This window comes from Pongo abelii, chromosome 11 (genome assembly GCF_028885655.2).
Source record: "Pongo abelii isolate AG06213 chromosome 11, NHGRI_mPonAbe1-v2.0_pri, whole genome shotgun sequence".
Classification (NCBI taxonomy): domain Eukaryota; kingdom Metazoa; phylum Chordata; class Mammalia; order Primates; family Hominidae; genus Pongo; species Pongo abelii.
This window is the reverse complement of record NC_071996.2, coordinates 103,996,750-104,019,610: the sequence shown is the minus strand read 5'-3', so window position 1 is coordinate 104,019,610 and position 22,861 is coordinate 103,996,750. Positions and strand designations below refer to the sequence as shown.

General features: G+C 41.6%; 1 protein-coding gene and 1 long non-coding RNA gene across 6 annotated transcripts in view; one reads left to right on the top strand and one right to left on the bottom strand.

The window, feature by feature from the left end:
- The window catches only part of LOC129058097 (uncharacterized), a 30,024-nt gene that overhangs the window by 5,341 nt on the left and 1,822 nt on the right, over positions 1 to 22,861 (top strand). The window contains exons 2-7 of one of the 5 annotated variants that reach the window (XR_010136076.1): positions 6,519 to 6,661; positions 8,528 to 8,645; positions 9,290 to 9,363; positions 12,348 to 12,543; positions 15,019 to 15,137; positions 22,412 to 22,838. This is a non-coding gene — a long non-coding RNA (uncharacterized LOC129058097). Of the gene's footprint in view, positions 1 to 6,518; positions 6,662 to 8,527; positions 8,646 to 9,286; positions 9,364 to 12,347; positions 12,544 to 15,018; positions 15,138 to 22,411; positions 22,839 to 22,861 lie in introns of all 5 variants that reach the window. The other 4 variants (XR_010136074.1, XR_010136077.1, XR_010136073.1 and 1 more) reach the window with 4 other exon arrangements.
- Positions 14,886 to 22,861, bottom strand: part of LOC129058096 (aldehyde oxidase 2-like) — a 78,159-nt gene continuing 70,183 nt past the window's right edge. The window contains 1 exon segment of the mRNA XM_054549639.1: positions 14,886 to 14,961. Coding sequence (XP_054405614.1) covers positions 14,908 to 14,961 — 54 coding nt within the window. The 3' untranslated portion in view covers positions 14,886 to 14,907.

The following is a 22,861-nucleotide window of genomic DNA, read 5'->3' as shown; positions in this document are numbered from 1 at the left end:
ATAGAGGATGTTACTGTTTACAAAATATTTTCACATGCATTTTATAATTCTTCACAGAAACTTTGTGAGAAAGTAAGGCTGCCTTGCTTTCAAAGCAAGCTAACTATAGATAGAATTGATGATTATTAGTCTTCCAGAATAAGGCCATGGACTACCATTAAGTAAACTTAATGTCAATTTATCTGATAAGAAAAAGTGGAACCTTTTTTCTAATGATACAATTCAGGTCCTACTCTTAAAAAGCAGTCTTGGAGGATTTCCCAGATCTTTCTGGGATAAAATTAGTTTTTTTTAAAAAAGCAGTTTCATTTTCCAGAACTTAACCAGTATAGAAGGCTTTAGCATCAGAGAACTTTATACAATAAGGCTTGCCCAGCACAGAGATTCTTAGCACTAGGTGACTAGTTATAGTAAGTGCTAAAATGAAATTCTCTGTTAGTTCTCTATACCTGTGCTTTGAATTCAACTCACATTTTTCAATACCTAAATTCCACGAAGAACTTTCAGAACCTAAGCGTGTTAGGCCATTCTTGTGTTTCTATAAAGAAATACCTGAGGCTGGCGTGGTGGCTCACGCCTGTAATCCCAGCACTTCGGGAGGCAAAGGCAGGCAGATCACAAGGTCAGGAGATGGAGACCATCCTGGCTAACATGGTGAAACCCCGTCTCTATTGAAAATACAAAAAATTAGCCAGGCGTGGTGACACGCGCCTATAGTTCCAGCTACTGGGGAGGCTGAGGCAGAAGAATCGCTTGAATCCAGGAGGTAGAGGTTGCAGTGAGCTGAGATCACGCCACTGCACTCCATCCTGGGCAACAGAGTGAGACTGTGTTTCAGAAATGAGGAGGAGGAGGAGGGGGAGGGGGAGGGGGAGGGGGAGGGGGAGGGGGAGGGGGAGGGGGAGGGGGAGGGGGGAAGGAAGAAGAAGAAGAAGAAGAAGAAGAAAAAAAAATACCTGAGGCTGCGTAATTTATAAAGAAAAGAGGTTTAATTGGCTTATGGTTCTGCAGGCTGTGCCAGTGTGGCACGAGCATTTGCTTTCAGGTGAGGGCTTTGGGAAATTTACAGTCATGGCAGAAAGTGAAGTGGGAGCAGGGACGTCACATAGTGAGAGTGGGAGCAAGTGTGAGTGAGGTGGGAGGTGCCACACACTTTTAAACAACCAGATCTCACGGGAATTCAGAGTGAGAACTTACTTATTACCAAAGGGTTGGTGCTAAAGCACTCATGAGGGATCTGCCTCCATGATCCAATCACCTCCCACCAGGCCATACCTCCAACATTGGGAGATACATTCAACATGAGATTTGGGAGGCGAGAAACATCCAAACCATATCACCAGGTAAAAAGGGCTATAAAATAACATTAAGAACATTGGGGTTTCATGACTTCAGAAATTTTAAGAATTTCTTGCCTAGAAAGAACAATGTATAAGCAACAGATTTACTTGCCTTTGAGAAATGCTTTTGGTGAGAACTCTTTAGGAAGGACTCTGCTTTTCCTTATGTGCCTGGTGTGCTGTAATGGAGGCCCAAAGACAGTCATGGTGCTTGTGACATGCGCTGTCCAGTGAGGGACATGGTACAATACCATCACGAATGTATTATACAAGGTGCTATTAGAATATGAAAAAGGGAGTGACAAACTCCACAGGTTGAGAAGGATTTGAGAAAGATTTTGAATAGGAAGCATTTGAGGTAGGTCTTGGCAGAAGAGAAGAGGTTGGTCAGATGGGGAAGAGGTAGGTAGGAGCAGCATGTGGAGCAGCCTGAAATGTAGCTGTCACATTCTAGAGCAGGGAGCAGCTTGCTGTGTGTGGTGTAGGGTGTATGTGTATCTGTGTATGTGTATGTTGGGACAGGGATGGCAAAGATGAAGAGGGGATTAGCTTGAGAAGGGCTAAGAGCCCATCCTAAGGAGTTTGGTCTTCATCTATGTTCTGCTTTCTATGTGGTAATTCACTTTAAAATGCTTAAGAAATTTAGTGTAAACTATATGATGTATTTAAACATAAGTTAACTTTTTTCTATACCCTAGGTAGCGTCAACTTGTACTCTAGGTGTAGTTAATTAGCATTTGATGAATCCAAATCATGAATCCACACTTCAAAATTGGTTACCTACACATTTCAAGTAATTTTCCAAGAGTCCATTTTAAGGTTTTATTCCTTGGTATAGTGGATGTTAGAAATAAGATACGTGGTTGGTTAGAAAGTTTACACTTGCTCTATGAACCTCATCCGAGGAAGGTGGAGGAATCCAGCAAGCGATGCTGGCAGCAGCCTCCAGGTGTGGATTGCTATTGGTTCTCAGCACTCTCCTCCCAGAAGGGTAGATGATTCTGCCGTCAGGCTGTTGTGTCCACTGAGAGTGAATCTGTCATGTGAGATGTTTGACCTACCTCTAACTTTTAGTGGGGGCTGTGGATATTTATGAAGAGGACCTGCCAATTGCTGTGTTCATCAATTGCCTAATTGCCTGAGATCACTGTGTGACAATCTGGCCAGTAGTGGAGACCACTAGAGATTATCCATATGATACCAGCAGACTGTCAATATTATAGAAAAATTATTCTGGGGAAGGGAAGCATTGGTGAGCTGGAGGATAGGATCCTGTTGGATTCCATTTCAACTAAGTCAATGTAACCCTCCAACAACCTGCTTTTTGTATACTTGCTTTTCTTTCTCTTCCCTCTATGGATTCTTAAGCTACCCAGATTAGACCAGGTGCAGTGGCTCACACCTGTAATCCCAGAGCTTTGGGAGGCCAAGACAGAAGGATCACTTGAGGTCAAGAGTTCAAGACCAGCATGGGCAACATGGTGAGACTCCATCTCTACTAAAAATAAAAAAATCAGCTGGGCATGGTGGTGTGCACCTGTAATCCTAGTTACACAGGAGGCTGAGGCAGAAGGGTTGCTTGAGCCCAGGAATTTGAGGCTGCAGTGAGCTATGGTGGTGCCAGTGCACTCCAGCCTGAGTGACAAAGTAAGACCCTGTTCCAAAAAACCCCCCAAAACAAAAAAGTACCCAGATTCTGGCATTGCCTCTTTGGGTGGTATATCAGGATAGGGTAGGGGTGGGCAGCAGGATGTGGGAATTTTGAAAAAGCTCCTTAAGTGGTTCTGATAGATCTACTTTTGCTTCTTCCAGCGATAGATAATTTAGGAGTGGGAAGAAGAGCATTAGGGCCAAGGAGAAGAGGATTGGATTGTGTGTGTCTGTGTGTATGTGTGTGTGTGTGTGTGTGTGTATTTCCTCAATTTTTGTGGATTATGAGCAACTTGTGGAGATTGAAAAATGAGCTGCCAAACTTTTATTTATTTACTTCTTGGATAAAAATATAAATTAACTATTGGTAACAATGGTGTTTGAAAGGCCTTGGGAGGAATATATTTTCATGATACTTATCTGGATAAGCTTGGAGGACATTTACATTCCAACAAATTCTTGAGCACAAGGAGCAAAGAAACCAAAGAAATGGAAAAAGGTCTTAACTAAATTGGTACAGGCTCTGTTCTTGTCATATTTACTAAAAGGAAAAAAAGGAAAAGAAAGAAGTTTATCATTTTTTTTCAAATTTTTTTTATTGTGGTAAACATACATAACCTAAACTTTACCATTTTAACCATTTTTAAATGTACAGTTCAGTGTTATTAAATATATTTATAACGTACAACTATCACCACCATCTGTCTCTGTAGCTCTTTTCATCTTGCAAAACAAATCTTATACCCGTTAAACAATAACTCTGATTCTCCTTCCCCACATGCTTGGCAACCACTATTCCATTTTCTGTCTCTCTGATTTTACTACTTTAAGGTTTTCGTATAAGTGGAATCATACAGTATTTGTCTTTTTGTGACTGGCTTATTTCATTTAGCAAGGTTCCTCAAGGTTCATCTGTGCTGTAGCTTGTGTCAGAATTTCCTTCCTTTGGAAGGCTATTATTTGTATAATATATACCACATTTTCCTTATCCATTCCTTCATTGATGGACACTTGGGTTGCTTCCACGTTTTAGCTATTGTGAAAAATGCTGCTGTGAACATGGGTATATAAATATCTTATTTAGACCTTGCTTTACATTCTTTTGCTATAAACATAAAAGAAATGGAATTGCCGGCCAGGCACGGTGGCTTATGCCTGTAATCCCAGCACTTTGGGGGGCTAAGGCAGGCAGATCAAGAGGTTAGGAGTTCGAGACCAGCCTGGCCAACATGATGAAATCCTGTTTTTACTAAAAATACAAAAATTAGCCAGGCGTGGTGGCGTGTGCCTGTAATCCCAGCTACTTGGGAGGCTGAGGTAGGAGAATTGCTTGAACCTGGGAGGTGGAGGTTGCAGTGAGCCAAGATTGTGCCATTGCACTCCAGCCTGGACCACAGAACAAGACTTCATCCTGGGGCAAAAAAAAAAAAAAAAAAAAAAAGAAAAAAGAAATGGAGATGCTGAATCGTTGGGCAATCTAGTTTTTGATTTTCGAGGAACTACCATACTGTTTTCCACTGCAGCTGTACCATTTTACGTTCCCATCAGCAGTACACAAGTGTTCCAATTTCTCCATGTCCTGGCCAACACTTTTTATTTTGTAGTCTTTGTTGTTTGTATGTTTTTCAACTTTCATTTTAGGTTGAGGGGGTCCATGTGCAGGTTTGTTATATATTCATATTTGTTATAAACTCATATCATAGGGCTTTGTTGTACAGGTTATTTTGTCATCCAGGTGCTACGCCTAGTACCTAATAGTTATTTTTTCTGATTCTCTCCCTCTTCCAACCCTTCACTCTGAAGTAGGCCCCAGTGTCTATTGTTCCCCTTTTGTGTCCATGAGTTCTCATCATTTAGCTCCCACTTATAAGAGAACATGCAGTATTTGGTTTTCTCTTCCTGCATTAGTTTGCTAAGGATAATGGCCTCCATCTCCCTTCATGTTCCTGCAAATGACATGATCTTGTTCTTTTTTTATTGCTGCATAGTATTCCATGGTGTATATATACCACAGTTTCTTATTCAGTCTCTCATTGATGGGAATTGTATTAGTCTGTTCTCACACTACTATAAAGTACTACCTGAGATTGGGTAATTTTTGAAGAAAAGAGGTTTAATTGACTCACAGTGCTGTAGGCTGTATAGGAAGCACGGCTAGGAGGCCACAGGAAATTTACAATCATGGCAGAAGGCAAAGGGGAAGCAAGGCACATCTTACATGGCAGCCCGAGAGAGATAGCACAAAGGGGGAGGTGCTACGCACTTTCAAACAACCAGATCTCATGAGAATTCACTATCAACAGAACAGCAAGAGGGAAATCTACCCCATGATGCAATTACCTCCCACCAGGCCCCTCTTCCAACACGTGGGGATTACAATTTGAGATGAGATGTGGGTGGGGACACAAAGCCAGACCATATCAGGTATTAGGTTGATTCCATGTCTTTGCTATTGTGAATAGTGCTGCAGTGAACATTTGTGTGCATGTGTCTTTATGGTAGAATGATTTATATTCCTTTGGGAATGTAATGGGATTGCTGGGTCAAATGGTAGTTCTGTTTTTAGCTCTTTGAAGAATCGCCACACTACTTTCCACAATGGCTGAACTAATTTACACTCTCACCAAGAGTGTGTAAGCATTCCCTTTTTTCTGCAACCTTGCCAGCATCTGTTATTTTTTGAGTTTTTAATAATAGCTATTCTGACTGGTTTGAGATGGTATCTCATTGTGGCTTCAATTTGCATTTCTCTAATCAGTGATATTGAGCTGTTTTTCATATGCTTTTTGGCCACTTGTATGTCTTTTGAAAAGTGTCTGTTTATGTCCTTTGCCTACTTTTTAGTGGGGTTGTTTGTATGGAGGTTCATCATTAGTTACATTTAGTCAATAGATTATATGTGTTGTAGAATATGAAATTTATTCATTTAAATTGTAAATAAACTATGTTCATCAGGTTAATCGCTGTATAAATTATGTAGGCTCTTCTTACATACGGAAGAACCTTAGAGTCCTGTGTTTGTTTGTTTTTCCTTTGTTGGCTGCGTGTCAGCATCTAACTTTAAGCATATAAACCAAGGAGGGAGGGTGGGAGAGGGGTGAGGGATGAAAAACTACCTATTAGGTACAATGTACACTGTTTGGGTGATGGGTACACTAAAGTCCCAGACTTCATCACTATATGATTCATTCATGGAACCAAAAACCACTTGTGACCTTAAAGCTGTACAATATATAGTGACTCCTATACAATATGTAGTGAGCAGATTTCAAAGATATAGTCAATGAGGGAGCAAGTGTAATAAAGCAAGTTCAAAGGAAGATATGAGAAACCAATATGGAAGAAAGAACATCAGAATAAGATTGCAGATTAGGGGAAAAAAACCCAAATAAACAACAAAACAAAACTGGTTAATGTCCTAAGGGCAATAAAACTGAAACCTTGGGGGATTTCTTTTCAACTATACAGCAATTCTTTGTAATTTATCAATGTTTTGCAAGTTAACACCTGTATTATTTCCTATTACAGCTACAACGAATTATCCTAAACCTGGTGGTGTAAAACAACATGAATTTATTATCTGACAGATCTGAAGGTCAGAATTCCAAAATGGGTCTCACTGGGCTAAAATCAAGGTGTCAGCAGGCCTGCATTCTACTCGGAGACTCTAGGTGAGAATGTGTTTCATCACCTTCGCCAGCTTCCAGAGACTGCCTGTATTCTTTGGCTTGTGGCCCCTGACATCTTTAAAGCCAGCTACTCTAATACCAACTCTCCTGCCTCCCTTTTCCACATTTAAGGATTCTTTTTTATTTGAGATGGAGTCTCACTCTGTTGCCCAGGCTGGAATGCAGTGGCACAATCTCAGCTCACTGCAAACTCCGCCTCCCGGGTTCACGCCATTCTCTTGCCTCAGCCTCCCAAGTAGCTGGGACTACAGGCACCCGCCCCCATGCCTGGCTAATTTTTTGTATTTTTAGTAGAGACAGGGTTTCACCATGTTAGCCAGGATGGTCTTGATCTCCTGATCTCGTGACCCGCCGGCCTCGGCCTCCCAAAGTGTTGGGATTACAGGCGTAAGCCACTGCCCCCAGCCACATTTAAGGATTCTTGTGATTACATAGGGCCTACTGAAATAAGCCAAAATAATCTCTTTATTCTAAGGATACCTGATTAGCAAACCTAATTCCATCTGCAACATTCATTTCCCTTTGCCATGTAACCTAACATAATCACAGGTTCTAGGGATTAGGACATGGATGTCTTTGGCGTGCTGTCATTCTACATACCACATGATCTAATGTGGTCTGGGCCCTAATAAATGGCAGATATATAAAGTTACATTTCCCTAGAGCAAACCCATCTATATAACTTTCTGGAGTGATGGATACTGGTCTTTTCTGTGCTGTTTAATAGGGTACCCAGTAGCTGTGTGTGGTTACTGAATACAGTACTTGAAATGTAGCTAAGGAAACTAGGGAACTGAATTTTTTATTTAAATTATTAAAAATTAAATGTACATAGCCACATGTGGCTGGTGGCTACCATATAGACAGGGCAGCCCTAGAGTATCAGATTACTCTGTAATGGGTTTATTAGACAGTGCTGGAGGATAACATTGACAGGTTATCTGAGTGGGGAGGTTCGCTTGAGGCCAGGACTTTGAAACCAGCCTGGGCAATATTGGGAGATCCTGTCTCTACAAAACATTAAAAAATTAGCCAGGCCTGGTGGCACACTCCTGTAGTCCTAGCTACTCTGGAGGCCAAGATGGGAGGACTGCTTGAGCCCAGAAGTTTGAGGCTGCAGTGAGCCATGATTGTACTAGGGCACTCCAGCCTGGATGACAGAGTGAGACCCAGTTTCTAAAAGAAAAGAAACGTCTCACAGTATTTTTGTTTCTTTTTGCATTGTTTCCAAGTTTTGGAAAATTTTGCTTAATACATGTAAGTAAAACAAATAGTGGCTCCAGCAGATTTATATCCAAAAACAAGTGAAGCCTGGTTTCTTTGTCAAATAACCGTAGGTTCTTTCTTTTTACCTTCCTTAGGTCTCCTGGCTCATGGGTATCTGAGTTACACAGTGTAGGTTTCATCTGTACTTTTGTTGTCATAGAGCACATTCCTTGGCTCTTTCTTAATCAAACGTATGCAAGTATCAGTTTGAGATAGACCCTGTGGTAACAGATGAGTAAAACACAATCCCTGTCATCAGTCAGTGGCTCACCTAGAAAGAAAGGATGCACATGCAGACAAATTGATTGTGTGTTATGTAAGAACCAGACACAATAGGGGCATAAAGGAGAGAGGGTCACTTCTACCCCAAAACTATCCATTAGCCTCAGCAAGGTTTATTGGTAGAGTGGGTTGAATAGCTTCCCCCCAAATTCATGTCTACCTGGAGCCTCAGAAGTGGCCTTATTTGGAAATAAAGTCTTTGCAAGTATAATTAATTAAGCTAAGATGAGGTCTTACTGGATTAAGGTGGGCCCTAAATCCAATGACTGGTGTTTTTTTGTTTTTTTTTTTTTGAGACAGGCCTTGCTCTTGTTGCCCAGGCTGGAGTGCAATGGCACGATCTCGGCTCACTGCAACCTCTGTCTCCCAGGTTCAAGCAATTCTCCTGCCTCAGCCTCCTGAGTACCTCGGACTACAGGTGCCCGCCACCACGCCTGGCTAATTTTTGTATTTTTAGTAGAGACAGGGTTTCACCATGTTGGCTAGGCTGGTCTCAAACTTCTGGCCTCGTGATCTGCCCACCTCGGCCTCCCAAAGTGCTGGGATTACAGGCGTGAGCCACCACGTCTGGCCCAATGACTGGTGTTTTTATGAGAAAAGAGAGGATTTGGATACAGACACACTGGGAAGAAGGCAATGAGATGATGGAGGCAGAGGTTGGGGTGATGCAGTCATAAGGAACAGCAGGAGCTGCCCGAAGAGGCGAGAAAAGATTCTTCCTGAGAACCCATGGCCCTGCCAGCACCTTGACTTTGGACTTCTAGCCTCCAGAACTGTGAGAGAATACATACTGAAGCCACCCAACTTGTGATAAATTGTTGCAGCAACCCTAGGAAACTGACCACTGGAAAGGTGCTGGGTAGTCACAGAATTGAGGGCAGAGCTGAAGAATGGGGCGCAGGAACGAGGACACTTCTGAGGAGCTCAGCAGCAGAAGCTTGTGGACTCAACGCGGCCATCCAGGCGACCTGCTACAGTGGCCCTTTAGCTTGTGTAGCTTGCGCAAGAGCCTATCTCTCAGGAGAGACTCTAACCCAGCTTATCTCATTCCTTTCCCAGCAGCTTGTTTGGAACACATGGAGTGGAGGATGGATAATTTCCCAAAGGAAGACACAGCAGTCAGATAAAAACAACAGGTGACCACTTCACAGATGGCAGTAAAGTCCCTTTTGGAAGAAGAAACTGTCCTGTTGAATGCAACTCTTTTACACAGTGACAGTGGGTGGTTACAGATGTTGAGAAAGATTATCTTGGCAGAATGGTTTGGAACAAGACCAATAGCGAGCCAGTAAAATCATCTAAATGTGAAGTTACAGGAGCACAGGGGAGCCTGTCCTGCTGTGGCTCGGCAAAGGAAGGAACACTATTGCTTCATACTCGGTGGCATCTTAACACTGACTTTCAGGATTGTGTGGCGGGACTGAGAAAATTCCATTATTTTCTGTCTCCAACTATTTCTGCCTAATTTTTTGACTTCCTTTTGACATCTTACAAATTAGAAAGCTTATCTTTTTGCTATTTGCCTACTCAAATCTATGAGACAGATAGTGTTAATTTTCACTGTTCTGGGATGGAACCGGGAGCAGTCTGTTTTTCTTTACAAAAGAGAAAACCTACTCAGAGAACTCAGGCTCAGAAGGCAAGAGTACAAATGTCTCCTGTGCTCCAAGGCCCAGGGAGTAAGAAATAGGAGGTTCCATGAAGCCCATGATGAGCATTAAGGGTTAGGCTTCCTCACCCTTACAGGCATCAGGCTGCTGCTGATGTTGGAAAGCTGGTAGAATGGAATTGTTTAGACAGAGAGAAGAGGCACAGCAGGTGTGAAAATAAGGGCGGGAACCAGGTGCTTGTCCTGTTGCCCTAGACTTCCTCAAACATTCTGACATTTGGCCGTTGTGTCCTGTCCATTTGTAGGGCCAGCTGAGTAGCTCTGATTTTGCCAAGAGTGGCTGGGCATTCTGGGACAGGTTACATGCTGGGCTTTCTGGGAAAGCAGAAGTTATACTCTGTGCATGTGTGAGAATTGGATGGATGGGGGTGGTATGTGTCTTAGTTGGTTTGGGCTGCTATAACACAAATACCATAAACTGGGTGGCTTATAAACAGAAATGTTTTGCTCATAGACAGAAATGTTTTGCTCAGAACCCAGTTCTGGAGGCTGAGAAGTCCAAGATCCAGCTGCTAGCAGATTCAGTATTTGATAAGGGCCCCTTCTCTGGTTCATAGATGGTGTCTTCTTGCAGTGTTCTCATGTAGTGGAGGAGGTTAACTCGCTCTAGGGGGTCTTTTTTTTTTATAAGGGCACTAATCCCATTCATGAAGGTGGAGTCCTCATGACCTAATCACTTCCCAATGGCCCCACCTCTTAATACCACCACGTTTTAGGTTTAGGTTTGAATGTATGAATTCTGGGGTGACATAAACATTCAGGCCATAGCAGTATGAGAGTAAGTCTTTGCTTTACCTTTTTTTAAAACATTCGAGCCATGTTAATGTATTACTTATTTAAACATTTTAGTCTGTTTCATATTTTAATGATGTTTATTGAGCCCAAAGAACTGGTTTCAAATATATGGCTTCAACTGTATCTTTTTAAAAAAGTATTTTATTAACATCCATGCCATCCAGATTTTAGTGCATCAACTCACAGAAATAATTTTTATTCAAGCCCCTCTATTTTTAGTGCTTTGTAGTTTTGAACCATGACAAATGGAAAATAAATGCCCAGTAACCATCCTTAGCTCTAACTGACAAGATTCTAAAAAAAAAAAAAAAATACAATTTACCATCATTTAAAATGATACACATGATAAGACAAACTTCCCACATTCTTATTAGATTAAGGATTTTATTTTCAAAAGAGCTAAAAAAAAAAAAAAAATACTTTCAACTTATTTCACCCCAGCCACTCCCACTAAGGTTCTCAGCTCTTAATGTTCCTGTGTCTTGTGTAATTTTTGTCCTGCCCATGACCCTTCTGCTCCTGCCTCCTTCCTCTTTGTGCTCCTGTCCTGCTTTATCCCTTGGGCTCCTGTGGTGTAGGGAAGCCTCCAATGTCCGCAGATAGGCCTGTGGACAGCTATGCCCCAGCCTCTCATGACAACGTGCCCATGGCTTTAAGGACCTTCAGCCTCCTCTGGGCTGTATTGTATGCCTTATTGCCTACCTTCTCTCACCCATCACCCAGTGTTCTCAGCTCTGCCTCCCCTCCTTCAGCCACTGCAGGGATCACTGCAGACCATGCCTTGGGGAGCCTGATTGTGTGAAATCTGGCTAGTAGAAATTCAGCTTGCCCCTGACTTTCTGGTCAAATAGGGCCTAATTTATATGCTGGTTCCTCTCTCTGAAGGCCTCTAAACTCAGATGAATGTAATTTGGTGGATCCCATATACCTTCTTTCTTTTTTTCTTTTGTTTTTCATTCTCAAAGTTATTGGTAGAGAGGATCTTGCATATTTTAAACCACAATGTAGGGGGTAATTACAATTTATAATTCTTTTGCTTTATGTTCTCACTTCAATCTATGGGAAACTGAAATATGCAATATTTCTTAAACTCTGATACCAGATTGGATGTTTTTCAACAACAACAACAATAACACACAGGGGTTGGGGGCAAGATATTGAAAATGTTTTTATATTGCTTTCTCCCCTCCTCCAAATCCAAAAGAATGGTAATCAGTTGAATAGTAGATGTGCATGAGGGAAATACCACTCCTTTGCTGTCAAATGCACGTACATAGACCTATGGTCAATCCATGGCAAAACAAAACTTGCAGAACTCTCTTGTGGCTACTGAATCAAATACACCCCTGGGAAAAGTCATCATATATTTATCTACCAAGAAGTGTCTTTCATTCTATAATCATAACCTGCATTACCAGTCCATTTAGATTGGATGGACACAGAAAGGAAAAGTTTGCTTTTACAGCAACATTTACGTGATCTTTTCAGAAACAAATCAGCACTAAACTTGCTTACTGTGGATACAGCAGTGCTTTTCTGGTGGCCTCTAGGCTGGAAAGTCTAAGTGAAATGCTTTGCAAATAATGATTCATTGGGTTAACATAATCAAAGTTGGATAACGTTTCTAAATTTTGTGTCTATTTTTTTCTACAACAGTATAAGAATATCAGTTTGGAACCCAGTTAGGATTAACAAACCATCTTTTTACTTGTGAAAAACTGAAACACCTGGAAAAAAAAAAGACAAGACAATAATTATGAAACAAAGTGTGCAAATCTCTCAGCTTTATATACAGGGAGAAGAACAATAAATGATTGACAACTGGGTTGATAAGATTTACATCTATGAATAAGTACGTTTGGGTAGTTACTATTCTCCTCTGGCCTCCGTGTCTTCATTTATAAAATAAGAAGCTGGATGGCATCAGAAGTTTTTGAATATTTTTAGCAGAGGTTTAAAATGTTATGGGGAACATACTCACATGTATATGTTTTTAGTGTGGTAAAAATTTGATTTATAAGATCAATGTTGAACACTTCCTTATAAAGCAAATATATAAGAACCAATTATGTTACTTTGAAGAATGTAAAAATTTGAAATTGCAGGTAAAGGATGACAGTTACAGACTCAGAATGCAATTTATATCTGCGTCTTGTGTTGATTGTATGGCATGGATAACATTCTGACACACAGAAGTAATTATAAGTGGTAAAGTGACAAGAGGTTTTTTTTGTTTTTTAAATTTGTGTTGCAATTTGAGGATGGTCTTTTAAAAAATTCCTTAATTTTTAATTTTAATTTTTATAAAAATAGAGACAGGGTCTTGCTATGTTGCCCAGGCTGGTCTTGAACTCCTGGGCTCAAGTGATCCTCCCATTCTGGCCTCCTGAAATGCTGGGATTACAGGCATGAGCCACCATGCATAGCAGAGGATGGTCTTTATTTTAACGTCTGTACAGACTGGGCACAGTGACTCACACCTGTAATCCCAGCACTTTGGGACGCTGAGGCGGTCCAATTACTTGAGGTCAGGAGTTTGAGACCAGGCTGGCCAACATGGCAAAACTCTGTTTCTACAAAAAAATAAGCCGGGTGTGGTGGTGCGTGCCTGTAGTCCCAGCTACTTGGGAGGCTGAGACACGAGAATCGCTTGAACCTGGGAGGCAGAGGTTGCAGTGAGCGGAGATTGGACCACTTCACTCTAGCCTGGGTGACAGAGCGAGACCATGTCCCTCCCCCCAACCCAAAAAATAAAGTCTGTACAAAAACTTGCAACCTCATTCATTCATGGTGTCTAGTTAGTTAAAATCGGGCATTTTATCTGAATGTGTGTGTGTCTTTGTGTGTAGCTATATTGAGTACTATGTGTCAGGCACGATGCCACGTACTTTATATGCCTTGTTGTACATAAGAATTAGAGTGGATTTGCCATCATGCTCACATTTAACTTTAATACTTGGAAAGAGAAAGAAGGATAGAAAGAGAGAATAATTAAAGAGCTTAGATAATTTTGCCCTACATTTGTGTGTGTGTGTTTCTGCCATAGGGTTTCAGTCCATTGCCCAGGCTGGAGTCCAGTGGCACAATTTTGGCTCACTGCAACCTCCATCTCCTGGACTCAAGCAATCCTCCTACCTCAGCCTCCAAGTAGCTGGGACTACAGGCATGTGCCACCATGCCAGGTGGTGTACAGACAGGGTTTCACCGTGTTGCCCAGGCTGGTCTTGAACTCTTGAACTCTTGAACTCAAGCCATCCACCTGCCTTGGCCTCCCAAAGTTCTGGGATTACAGGCATGAGCCATCATGCCTGGCTTGTTGGTGTATGTTTTAAAATGACTATCTTACAATAATGTAAGATGTAATTTTAAGTGTTGCTTATTTTGATTTGTGTTGTAAAGGAGAAGCAAATTCTCATCGGTTATTTAATCTGATTTAGTAAAAACATCAATACAAGTTGTTCTCATATCACAAAGCACAATGGAATTAAATGTATATTATATGTGTTAATACTTGTGGGTGTTTTTAGACAATTACATTGGAAAATTAGATTTTAATGAAAAAATTTTATTTTATTTTTATCTGAGTTTATGCCATAGTTCTCTCTCTTCCCCAATGTTTTCAGTTACTGCCCAGTAAGTGTGCAGAAAGTAGAAGTTTAATTTTGTAACAAAAAAACCATGTTTCTTCTTATCAGCATATATTTCCCAAGGAGTTTCTGTGGCCACTCTCCAAAGCCTTCAGTGCTCTGTGTGTAGTGTTAAGCAGCAGCACAAAATTGTAGCAGTTGAACTCAATGAATACAAAGAGATAACTCTTCCAAATAGTGCTAGTTAATTATAAATGGAGTAATCAGTGGATTTCAATTTGTTTTTTTGCATTCCAGTTGTGATTCTTAAAGAATCAGGGCGTAGGCTTTTTAAATATTTTAATCCAGTGTATTTTCATATTTTATTTTAAAATTAAAAAAACTACCATGTTGGTTAAAACACACTGGCCTTCCTTTGTCAGTTCCCAGAACCATGCATATTTAGTGTTAAAGGACTTAAATATTGGATAAGATATATTGACTTTAAAATGAAACATGACTTAGCACTTGTGCAATTCTTGATTTCTATAGAACAAAGTTTGAAAGCCTGGATTGGCTGATTTTTTTCCCCACTTTGAATAATTATCTTTTAGCTTATTGATCTTACCTTTTAGGGAATGATAGCAGTGTTATGCTATAGGGATAGACCAAGGTTTAAATGTCTCAGGGTCATCTCTTGGGATCTAAGAAAGAAAGCAAATTAAACACTTAATATACCATAACACTATTTATTTCAACAGGAGCATTACATCAAGTCTTTGGGTTTAAAAAAATTTTTGGATGAGAGGAGGCTGGATGTTCCTAGCTCCTGGGGCATGGGACTGTGTCATTCCCTTCAATTGACAACTGTGAAAAGAAGGTGGGTTTGTGTTGTCCTCTCTGTTATACCTAATGTTGCTAAATAAGAGGGCACTTCAGATTTTTTTTTTTTGGAGATGGAGTCTTGCTTTGTCACCCAGGCTGGAGCGCAGTGGTGAGATCTCAGCTCACTGCAACCTCCTCTTCCCAGGTTCAAGTGATTCTCGTGCCTCAGTCTCTTGAGTAGCTGGGATTACAGGTGTGTGCCTCCACACCTGGCTCATTTTTGTATTTAGTAGATACAGGGTTTCACCATGTTGGCCAGGTTGGTCTGGAAATCCTGGCCTCAAGTGGTCCACCTGCCTTGGCCTCCCAAAGTGCTGGGATTACAGGCGTGAGCCACTGCGCCTGGCTTAGTAAGAGGGCACTTCGGTGAGTTACCTATCTTCTTTGCTTCCCAGATATGAATCCCAAAGAGAATTACACATCCCATGAATTCATTTGGGAGTAGGGATGTGGCTAGGCTGGGAGGTGTGTACACTGGAGCCCACACACCTGGACTGCTTTACAGCGATAGATAACAGCCCTGTGTGCACCTTTAGTCAAATGGTTTGTGTGATATTGTGTTCTTGCTGGTCAAACTCAAGCCTCTTTTCACTCTCTTGGGCTACAGGCTCCGAGAATTATTCATCCTTTCTTGTGGTCCTCAATGCCTGTCTCCTCTTTGGGGAATTCTTCCCCTTAGGTTCAAGCCCAAAGCAGAACACACATTTCTCCTCTCCCCTGTTATGTTTTTGTTTGAAGGGTTGGCTTTTAGTTACAAATGTGTTAAAAAGCAAAGCAAGCTTTTCCCTGATGATGGAAAGCTATGAAGGTTCCAAAAAGCTTTCTCCCCCCTCCTAATATGTACTTATTTCACAAAAATACAAAAAGAAGCCAAATAATTCACCCATCTTCTACCATTCAGGACATTTTCCTAAATTCTATTCTTACTTTTTGCCCTCTGTATTGAAATGTAAACGAAGGGTTTGCCTTCCCAAAGGGCCTTCCCTATTCTCTTCTTAGCTGTTCCTGTAGGAGCTGCTTGGCTCTCTTCTTTAGAATGAGCCTGTTCTGCAAGGTCTGGGCTGGACACAGGGCAAAATTCCTGAGTTCAGCTGTGGCAGATTTGGGTCTACTCTTCTGCTAAAGTTATGGAATTTTTAGTCTCTCTCTCTCTCTCTTTTTTTTTTTTCAAAGACAGGGTCCTGCTCTATCACCCAGGCTGGAGTGCAGTGGCACAATCAAGCTCACTGCAGCCTCAAACTCCTGGGCTCAGGCGATCCTCCAACCTTAGCCTCCTGAGTAGCTGGGACTATAGGCATGCGCTACTATGCCTGGCTAATTTTTTTCGGTTTTGGTAGAGACACAAATATACATTCAATAACAGTATCAGAGACTCTCCCTTCAGGAGTAAGAATGGCTACTCTGTGAAATGTCATCAAGCATTGCAGGGAAATGATTCAGTTCCTGCATCCTGGGACAAACGTATTCAATGTGGAACCAGTTTCACAGCCAATAAAACCTCTTCCAAGACAGCATGAGAGGCTAGAAGAATGTGGTTAAGAATGAGTACATGCCTGTCTGAATGTGTGCGTGCGTGTGTGTCTGTGTGCGTACATGCATGCATGTATGCGTGTGTGTCTCATGGGAATAGGTCAATAGGTTGAGCATTCTGAGGAAGACACCATGGGAGACTCTACTCTCAGTCTGTCCTGAGCCATGCAGCCTGCTCTGTGTTCCATCTCAAGGAATCCAGGTGACCGAAGCATGTCTGTGCTGGTCTAAGGCCCTGCCAATTATCTGTAGCTGAGATTATAGCTGAACAGGCTGGAGATTTCATGTTTTCACATGTTGTGGTATATGAGCCCCCAAGAAATAGAATACAGTCTTGTAGGGCTGGTAGATGTCTCCCCCAGCTCAGAGAAATCCAGGGCTGTGTAAAGAGTATGGGGTTGAGCAGACTTCATCTTGAACGGCTAGTGTCTGGGAGTGAACTGCCTGAGAGCAGTCGGTAAACCAGGCTGCTGGCAGCATGCAAAATGTTCACGTGCCTCTCCTCCTTCAGCAGGGAGGAAGGGCTCCAGATACTGAACTAAACAGGTGGCGCTTTTAATGCTGCCAGTTCTCACTGAGTCTGGGCATCTAGAAATGCAAAAGAAGCAGGGAGGGAAAATGAGACGTGGGGATGTGAGAGACGCAGTGCTGTAAAGGGAGGGGAGTCCGTGGATGGAGACTGTATTAGGGTTTGCGGCGTAGGAAGAAGGTGAAGGCCGTTAGAAACTAGCCATTGGTCAATCTCATAGAATAGCAGATTCTATGAAGGACAGGCATGGCCATTTAGAATTGAGGACTGATCTAAGAACGAAGGACTTTTCCCTACTAGAGTATGATAAGATCATGCGTCATCCTAACGCAGGACATGAGCCATTTGTTATGATTGCAAGGATTTCTTATGAGTCAGTGTGTTCCAGGCTGCCCCTTCAGAAGTAGGGTAAGCTGAAACCTGCTTATAAACCTGTTTCCAAGCTGAGGTGTCTGATTTTAACTTCCAGGAGATGGAAACTGAAGCTGTTAATTGGCTCTACATGGCCTCCCACTATGGCAGCCCACATAGACCACATTTGGTGATTACTCAATAAATACGTTTTGCTGCTGGTGATATTAAGATAACATGATTTTTAAAAAAAGTCTGCCTATTCCACATTCTCCAAGGCAGTATTTTTTTAATTTTTGAGGGTATGGAAACTTCATGTCTCTGAATCCTACAGTTTTTTTTTTTTTTTAAATGAAATCACTGTTTCTAAGGAGAAGTCCTCATTTGAAAGTGTTAAATATGTATATCTTTAAAGGAAGTTTACTTTTTTCCCCTTGCGGAATTTAAGATGACTGTACAAAACACATTTTCCAGGAAATACATATTTTTCTTTCTCCCATCACCGAAAAGGAAATTACATAGAGATGATGTTTCTGGCCACACCTAGTTGAGCCGGACTGCCCTGCTGGGCTCAGAGTAGAAACCATCACCAGCAACACTGTCCTCACCAGAAATTAAACACCTGAGAAAGAGCCATGCAAAAATGGCAGCCTGCGTTAGGCTGTGATTAAGGTTAAACAAACCCAAACATGTTAAAAAAAAAAACCTTTTGACATAGTAAATGCTCATTCATACAGTATTATTTTTTTGGTAACAAACATGCCTTAGGCTTCTTACCAATGCCTGCCTTTTTTGAAGCTAATTTACCCATGAAAATGAGGCTGCTAGTTAGAAGAGTTGTTGTTTATTCTGGCCTCAGCAGGTCAACTTGATTTAATGTGGAAACACTTTTCAAGCCTTTTGGGAGAGGCATATTTTGAAGAAGGTCATTAACAGTTTATGGGTTTTTGGTGACGACGTTAACACTAATATTTACAGAGTGACTCATATTTACACAGTATTTTTACATGCATTATTTTATTTAATTCTGAGGGAAAGGTACTGAGTGTTTTACTGTCATTTCTGTTTAAGAAATAGATCTAGTCAGGCTGTTATTTACCTTATGGCTATAAGGAGGTTATTAAAAGAGGAGGTCCTGAACTTTTCAATACTCATGCTCTAGTATACAGACATTCTGACTCCCCAAACTTCTTATTTATTAGAACAAATTGTGTTTTGACAAGGGCATTCAAAGGCCCAATACAAAGACTGTTAATATCTATGTTTCTTATTCTTCCTCTCTTTCTATATATACATTTGCATAGTACAGCACTGTGTGTGTACCAGTGTGAATCATTATATATTTCAATTAAAAAACATGTTGTAATTTGATCAAATGTATTAAAAATGTAAATTCTGGCTGGCACGGTGGTTCATGCCTGTAATCTTAGCACTTTGGGAAGCCGAGGCAGGTGGATCACGAAGTCAAGAGTTTGAGACATGACCAACATGGTGAAACCCTGTCTCTACTAAAAATACAAAGATTAGCCGGGCGTGGTGGCGTGCACCTGTAATCCCAGCTACTCAGGAGGCTGACGCAGGAGAATCGCTTGAATCCTGGAGGCGGAGGTTACAGTGAGCCGAGATTGCACCACTGCACTCCAGCCTGGGCAACAGAGAGAGACTCTGTCTCAAAAAAAAAAGAGTAAATTCTGATATGGGGTCAGACTTGTTCCAAGATGCTTTAGAAATTGGTCTGTGTGAGCAGCCAGGCTATAAGAACTTCAGGAGGCCTGCTGTGGCTCCTAAAGGGATGAATGAATTATAGTCACTAAAGATCTAAAGAAGTAGATCTCAAGTGTGACAAAGTGTATGATAAAGACTAGGAAAGTTGCTGACTGGAAGAAGGACTATCCAGGTTTCACTCGCTGATGTGAAAATAAATGGTGTGGCCACAAATTCTATTTTATCCCTCAGCCATGGAGAACAACAATTGTAAGATTTTTCTACCAGAGAAGCAAATCAGACACTTTTCTACCAGAGGGGCAAATCAGACACAAAAGGGCCACTTTTGAGGGCTGCTTAGTCCCAAGTGGCTTTGATGCTTCTGAAGCTGCCACAGGGCCTTTGCATGAGCTGTTCTTGGCCTGGACTGTATCATTGCCAGCTTTATACTTGGTCCCTTGCTTCATTCAGGCTTTGGCTCAAATGTGAACACTCTCAGAGGGAACTTCCCCAAGAAAGTATAATCAAATAATCTCTCCATCACATTCTAGCTCCCTTCTCTTCAATTTTCCTTCACAGTATTCAAAACTGCTTGCAATTATATTGTGTGTTTGTTTACTTGCTTACTGTCTGGCTTCCCCCACAGAACATAAGCTCTATGCCGGCAGAGATTGCCTTGCTCACCACTATTTTTTTAGTTCCCCAGCAGTGCCTGGCACATGGAAGGTAATCAATAAATATGTTAGATGAATGAACAATTGCATGACGAGTAACCAAAGTGATCTATGACCCCTCTGACTTCAAGAAAAGAGCGAGGCTGAATCAGAAAGGTTTTATTCTGTGGGATGTAGTAGTATACCCCAGGGTCAGCCAAGCCCTTATAATTCACAGTCACTGTCTTCCTTTCCTCCTAGACTAAAATGCCTGGAGAGCAGGGACCTTATATTGCTGGGACCTCAAACTATGCAGAAAGGAAGGGGTCAAATGAATTTGTTGAATTTGATTAAAGCTGAGTAGGAGTTAACAAGTTGAACAGAAGAAGATGGTTCCAAGGAGAAGGAAGAGCATGGCAGAGGCCCTAAAGCAGGAGTGAGCGTCTCTGTCCTTAACATGAGCAATGACAGAAGAAGGCAAATGTGGCTGGGTGGGGTCATGGGTGGCTGGAGAGGTGGGTGGGGTTGGCCACGCTGGACTCTGAAGGTTTGTAGGCTCAGGAAGGCAAGTTAAGAAGTTTTCTGTCTCCTATGAGCAAAGGGAAGCTTTTTGCCAATGTGTGTGCTGGTGTGGCATGGTCTGCTTTGCCACACCACAAGCTTCTGGCTGCAGGGGGTGTAAGGAGATCAGCCAGGAGGCAGCTTTGATCCAGGATGGAGAGATGGTAGGTAGCTTCAGGGTCACCAGAAACTAAACTCCACCAAGGTGGGGGTCTCTGTTTCATTCACTACTGTAGCCCCAGAATTGTTCTGTAGAACAATGCCTGGCACACATTAGATGCTCAACATCTGTTTGTGGGATGAATGAATAACATAGTGGTTAAGGATGGAGAAAATGGACTGGGTCAAGAAATTGTTGGGGGTGAAAACAAACAGGACATGGTGAAGGACTAGCTACTGAGTATGAGTGAGAGAAATGCCAGGATGGCTCCTGGGTTTCTTGTTTATGTTTCTATATGGATAGAGGAGTATTGCCATTTCCTGCAACAGGTAATAGTAGAAGAATCTGAATTTTGTGTGTTTCTTGGCCTCTGTTAAACTAAGACTCAGGACTTCCTCCTCTCTGCTCTCCTTGGGAGGTCCCAATCAAGGCTGGCCTCTAACCAGCCCCTTCTTTCTGTTGGTGAACAGTTGAGGAGACAGGGTCTGGAGGCTCGAACAAACTAACTGAAGTCTTCTCAAGTATTTAGAGAGGGCTTTCTTTTCATTGTTTCAAATACATGTGAGGTCAGTTCAATGGTTAGGAATATTGTAGGTCACAATAAGTATGAAGGATAAATGATTATGGCCAGGCACAGTGGCTCATGCCTGTAATCCCAGCACCGTGGAAGGCTGAGGCGGGCGGATCATCTGAGGACAGGAGTTCCAGGCCAGCCTGGCCAACATGGTGAAACCCCATCTCTACTAAAAATAGCAAAATTAGCTGGGCATGGTGGTACACCCCTGTAATCCTAGCTACTCGGGAGGCTGAGGCAGGAGAATCACTTGAACCTGGGAGGTAGAGGGTGCAGTGAGCTGAGATTACAACACTGCACTCCAGCCTGGGCAACAGAGCAAGACCCTGTCTCCAAAAGAAAAAAAAAAAGCATAAATGATCATTCTCCATATGGTCTAAGTAGCCTTAATAACAAGGGGATTATTATTGAAAAGTTAAACATTCTTTGCTGCCCTGACCCCTCAAATTTATTCCGGTAGCTATAGACAAAGATTAAGAGTTGTAGGATAAAAGAGTTTGGCCAGGTATTCTCTTTTTGTGTTTAAGCAAGTATTTTTTGAGTGATGCTTCATGGGATACTTTTCCCATGAAATTCCCAATCCAGATTTTTCTGTGACTGAGGCTCAGCAGAGTCATTCCCAATTACACTGTTCAAATCTTTTCAAAGACTTATGTCAGGGATATCCTGATTTTATTAAATGAGTTTACAAATAAGATATATTGTACATATAAACATATATAAATTAAAGGATGGTTAAAAGTGTACACACACACACACACACACATGCACACTCACACTCCAAAACATGGTTATAGTTAGTTTTGGTTGGTGGGATTATGGCTGATTTTAACTTCACCTTATTCTTTTCAGCATTTTCTAATTTTTCCATAACGGACATATGTTACTTTCACGAAGACAAAATGCAATGTATGTTATTAAAAGGAGGTATAAAATAGCAAACATAGGTTATAACATGAAGTGATATTTATAAACCATGTATCTACGAGTATTTTAGAAAATGCTAGGTTATTCTAACATTGAGCATTTGATCGATGGGCACAAATTAGTAGATGATTTATATCTGCAAAGATATGTTAGTCTTATCAAGGAACCATCAGACTTGAGAGAAAATATGGTTTCATCATATGGACCAGGTAGCTAAGAAGCTAAGTCCCAAATGGTAAATAAATCAAAGTGTTTCACTTCTTCCCATTGTATGTGACAGAGCTACTTTGCCAGACAACTGGACTATTCAACTATTCAAAACAGCCTGAAATCTTAGACATGAAGGAATTCATTTTCTAGGAGCCAGACCATTGGAAGACTGAAAACATTAACCTCAGGCAAGAAAGGAAGATTAGAAGTATATTTTTGTCTTTTGTGTTTTTTAGTTTTCTTAATCTGCCCCATTCCAGAAAAGGGTATTTATTATTGCAAAATGTGAATGAGAACATTTTTTAAAGGTCAGAAGTGCTTATGCTTTTGGGGTATGAGATGACACCATTCCACAGTGACCATGTCACCAGCAGAGTCAGGAACGGGCAGATGACTGACCTCTAGGCCAAGATCCACACAGAGGAGTTCCTGGAGTGGGTGGAGGGTGCTGGTTTCCCGGCCCTGCCCATCTGAGGAGGGCATCTGGCCAGAGGCAGGTAATTGTAATCATTGCTGTAGA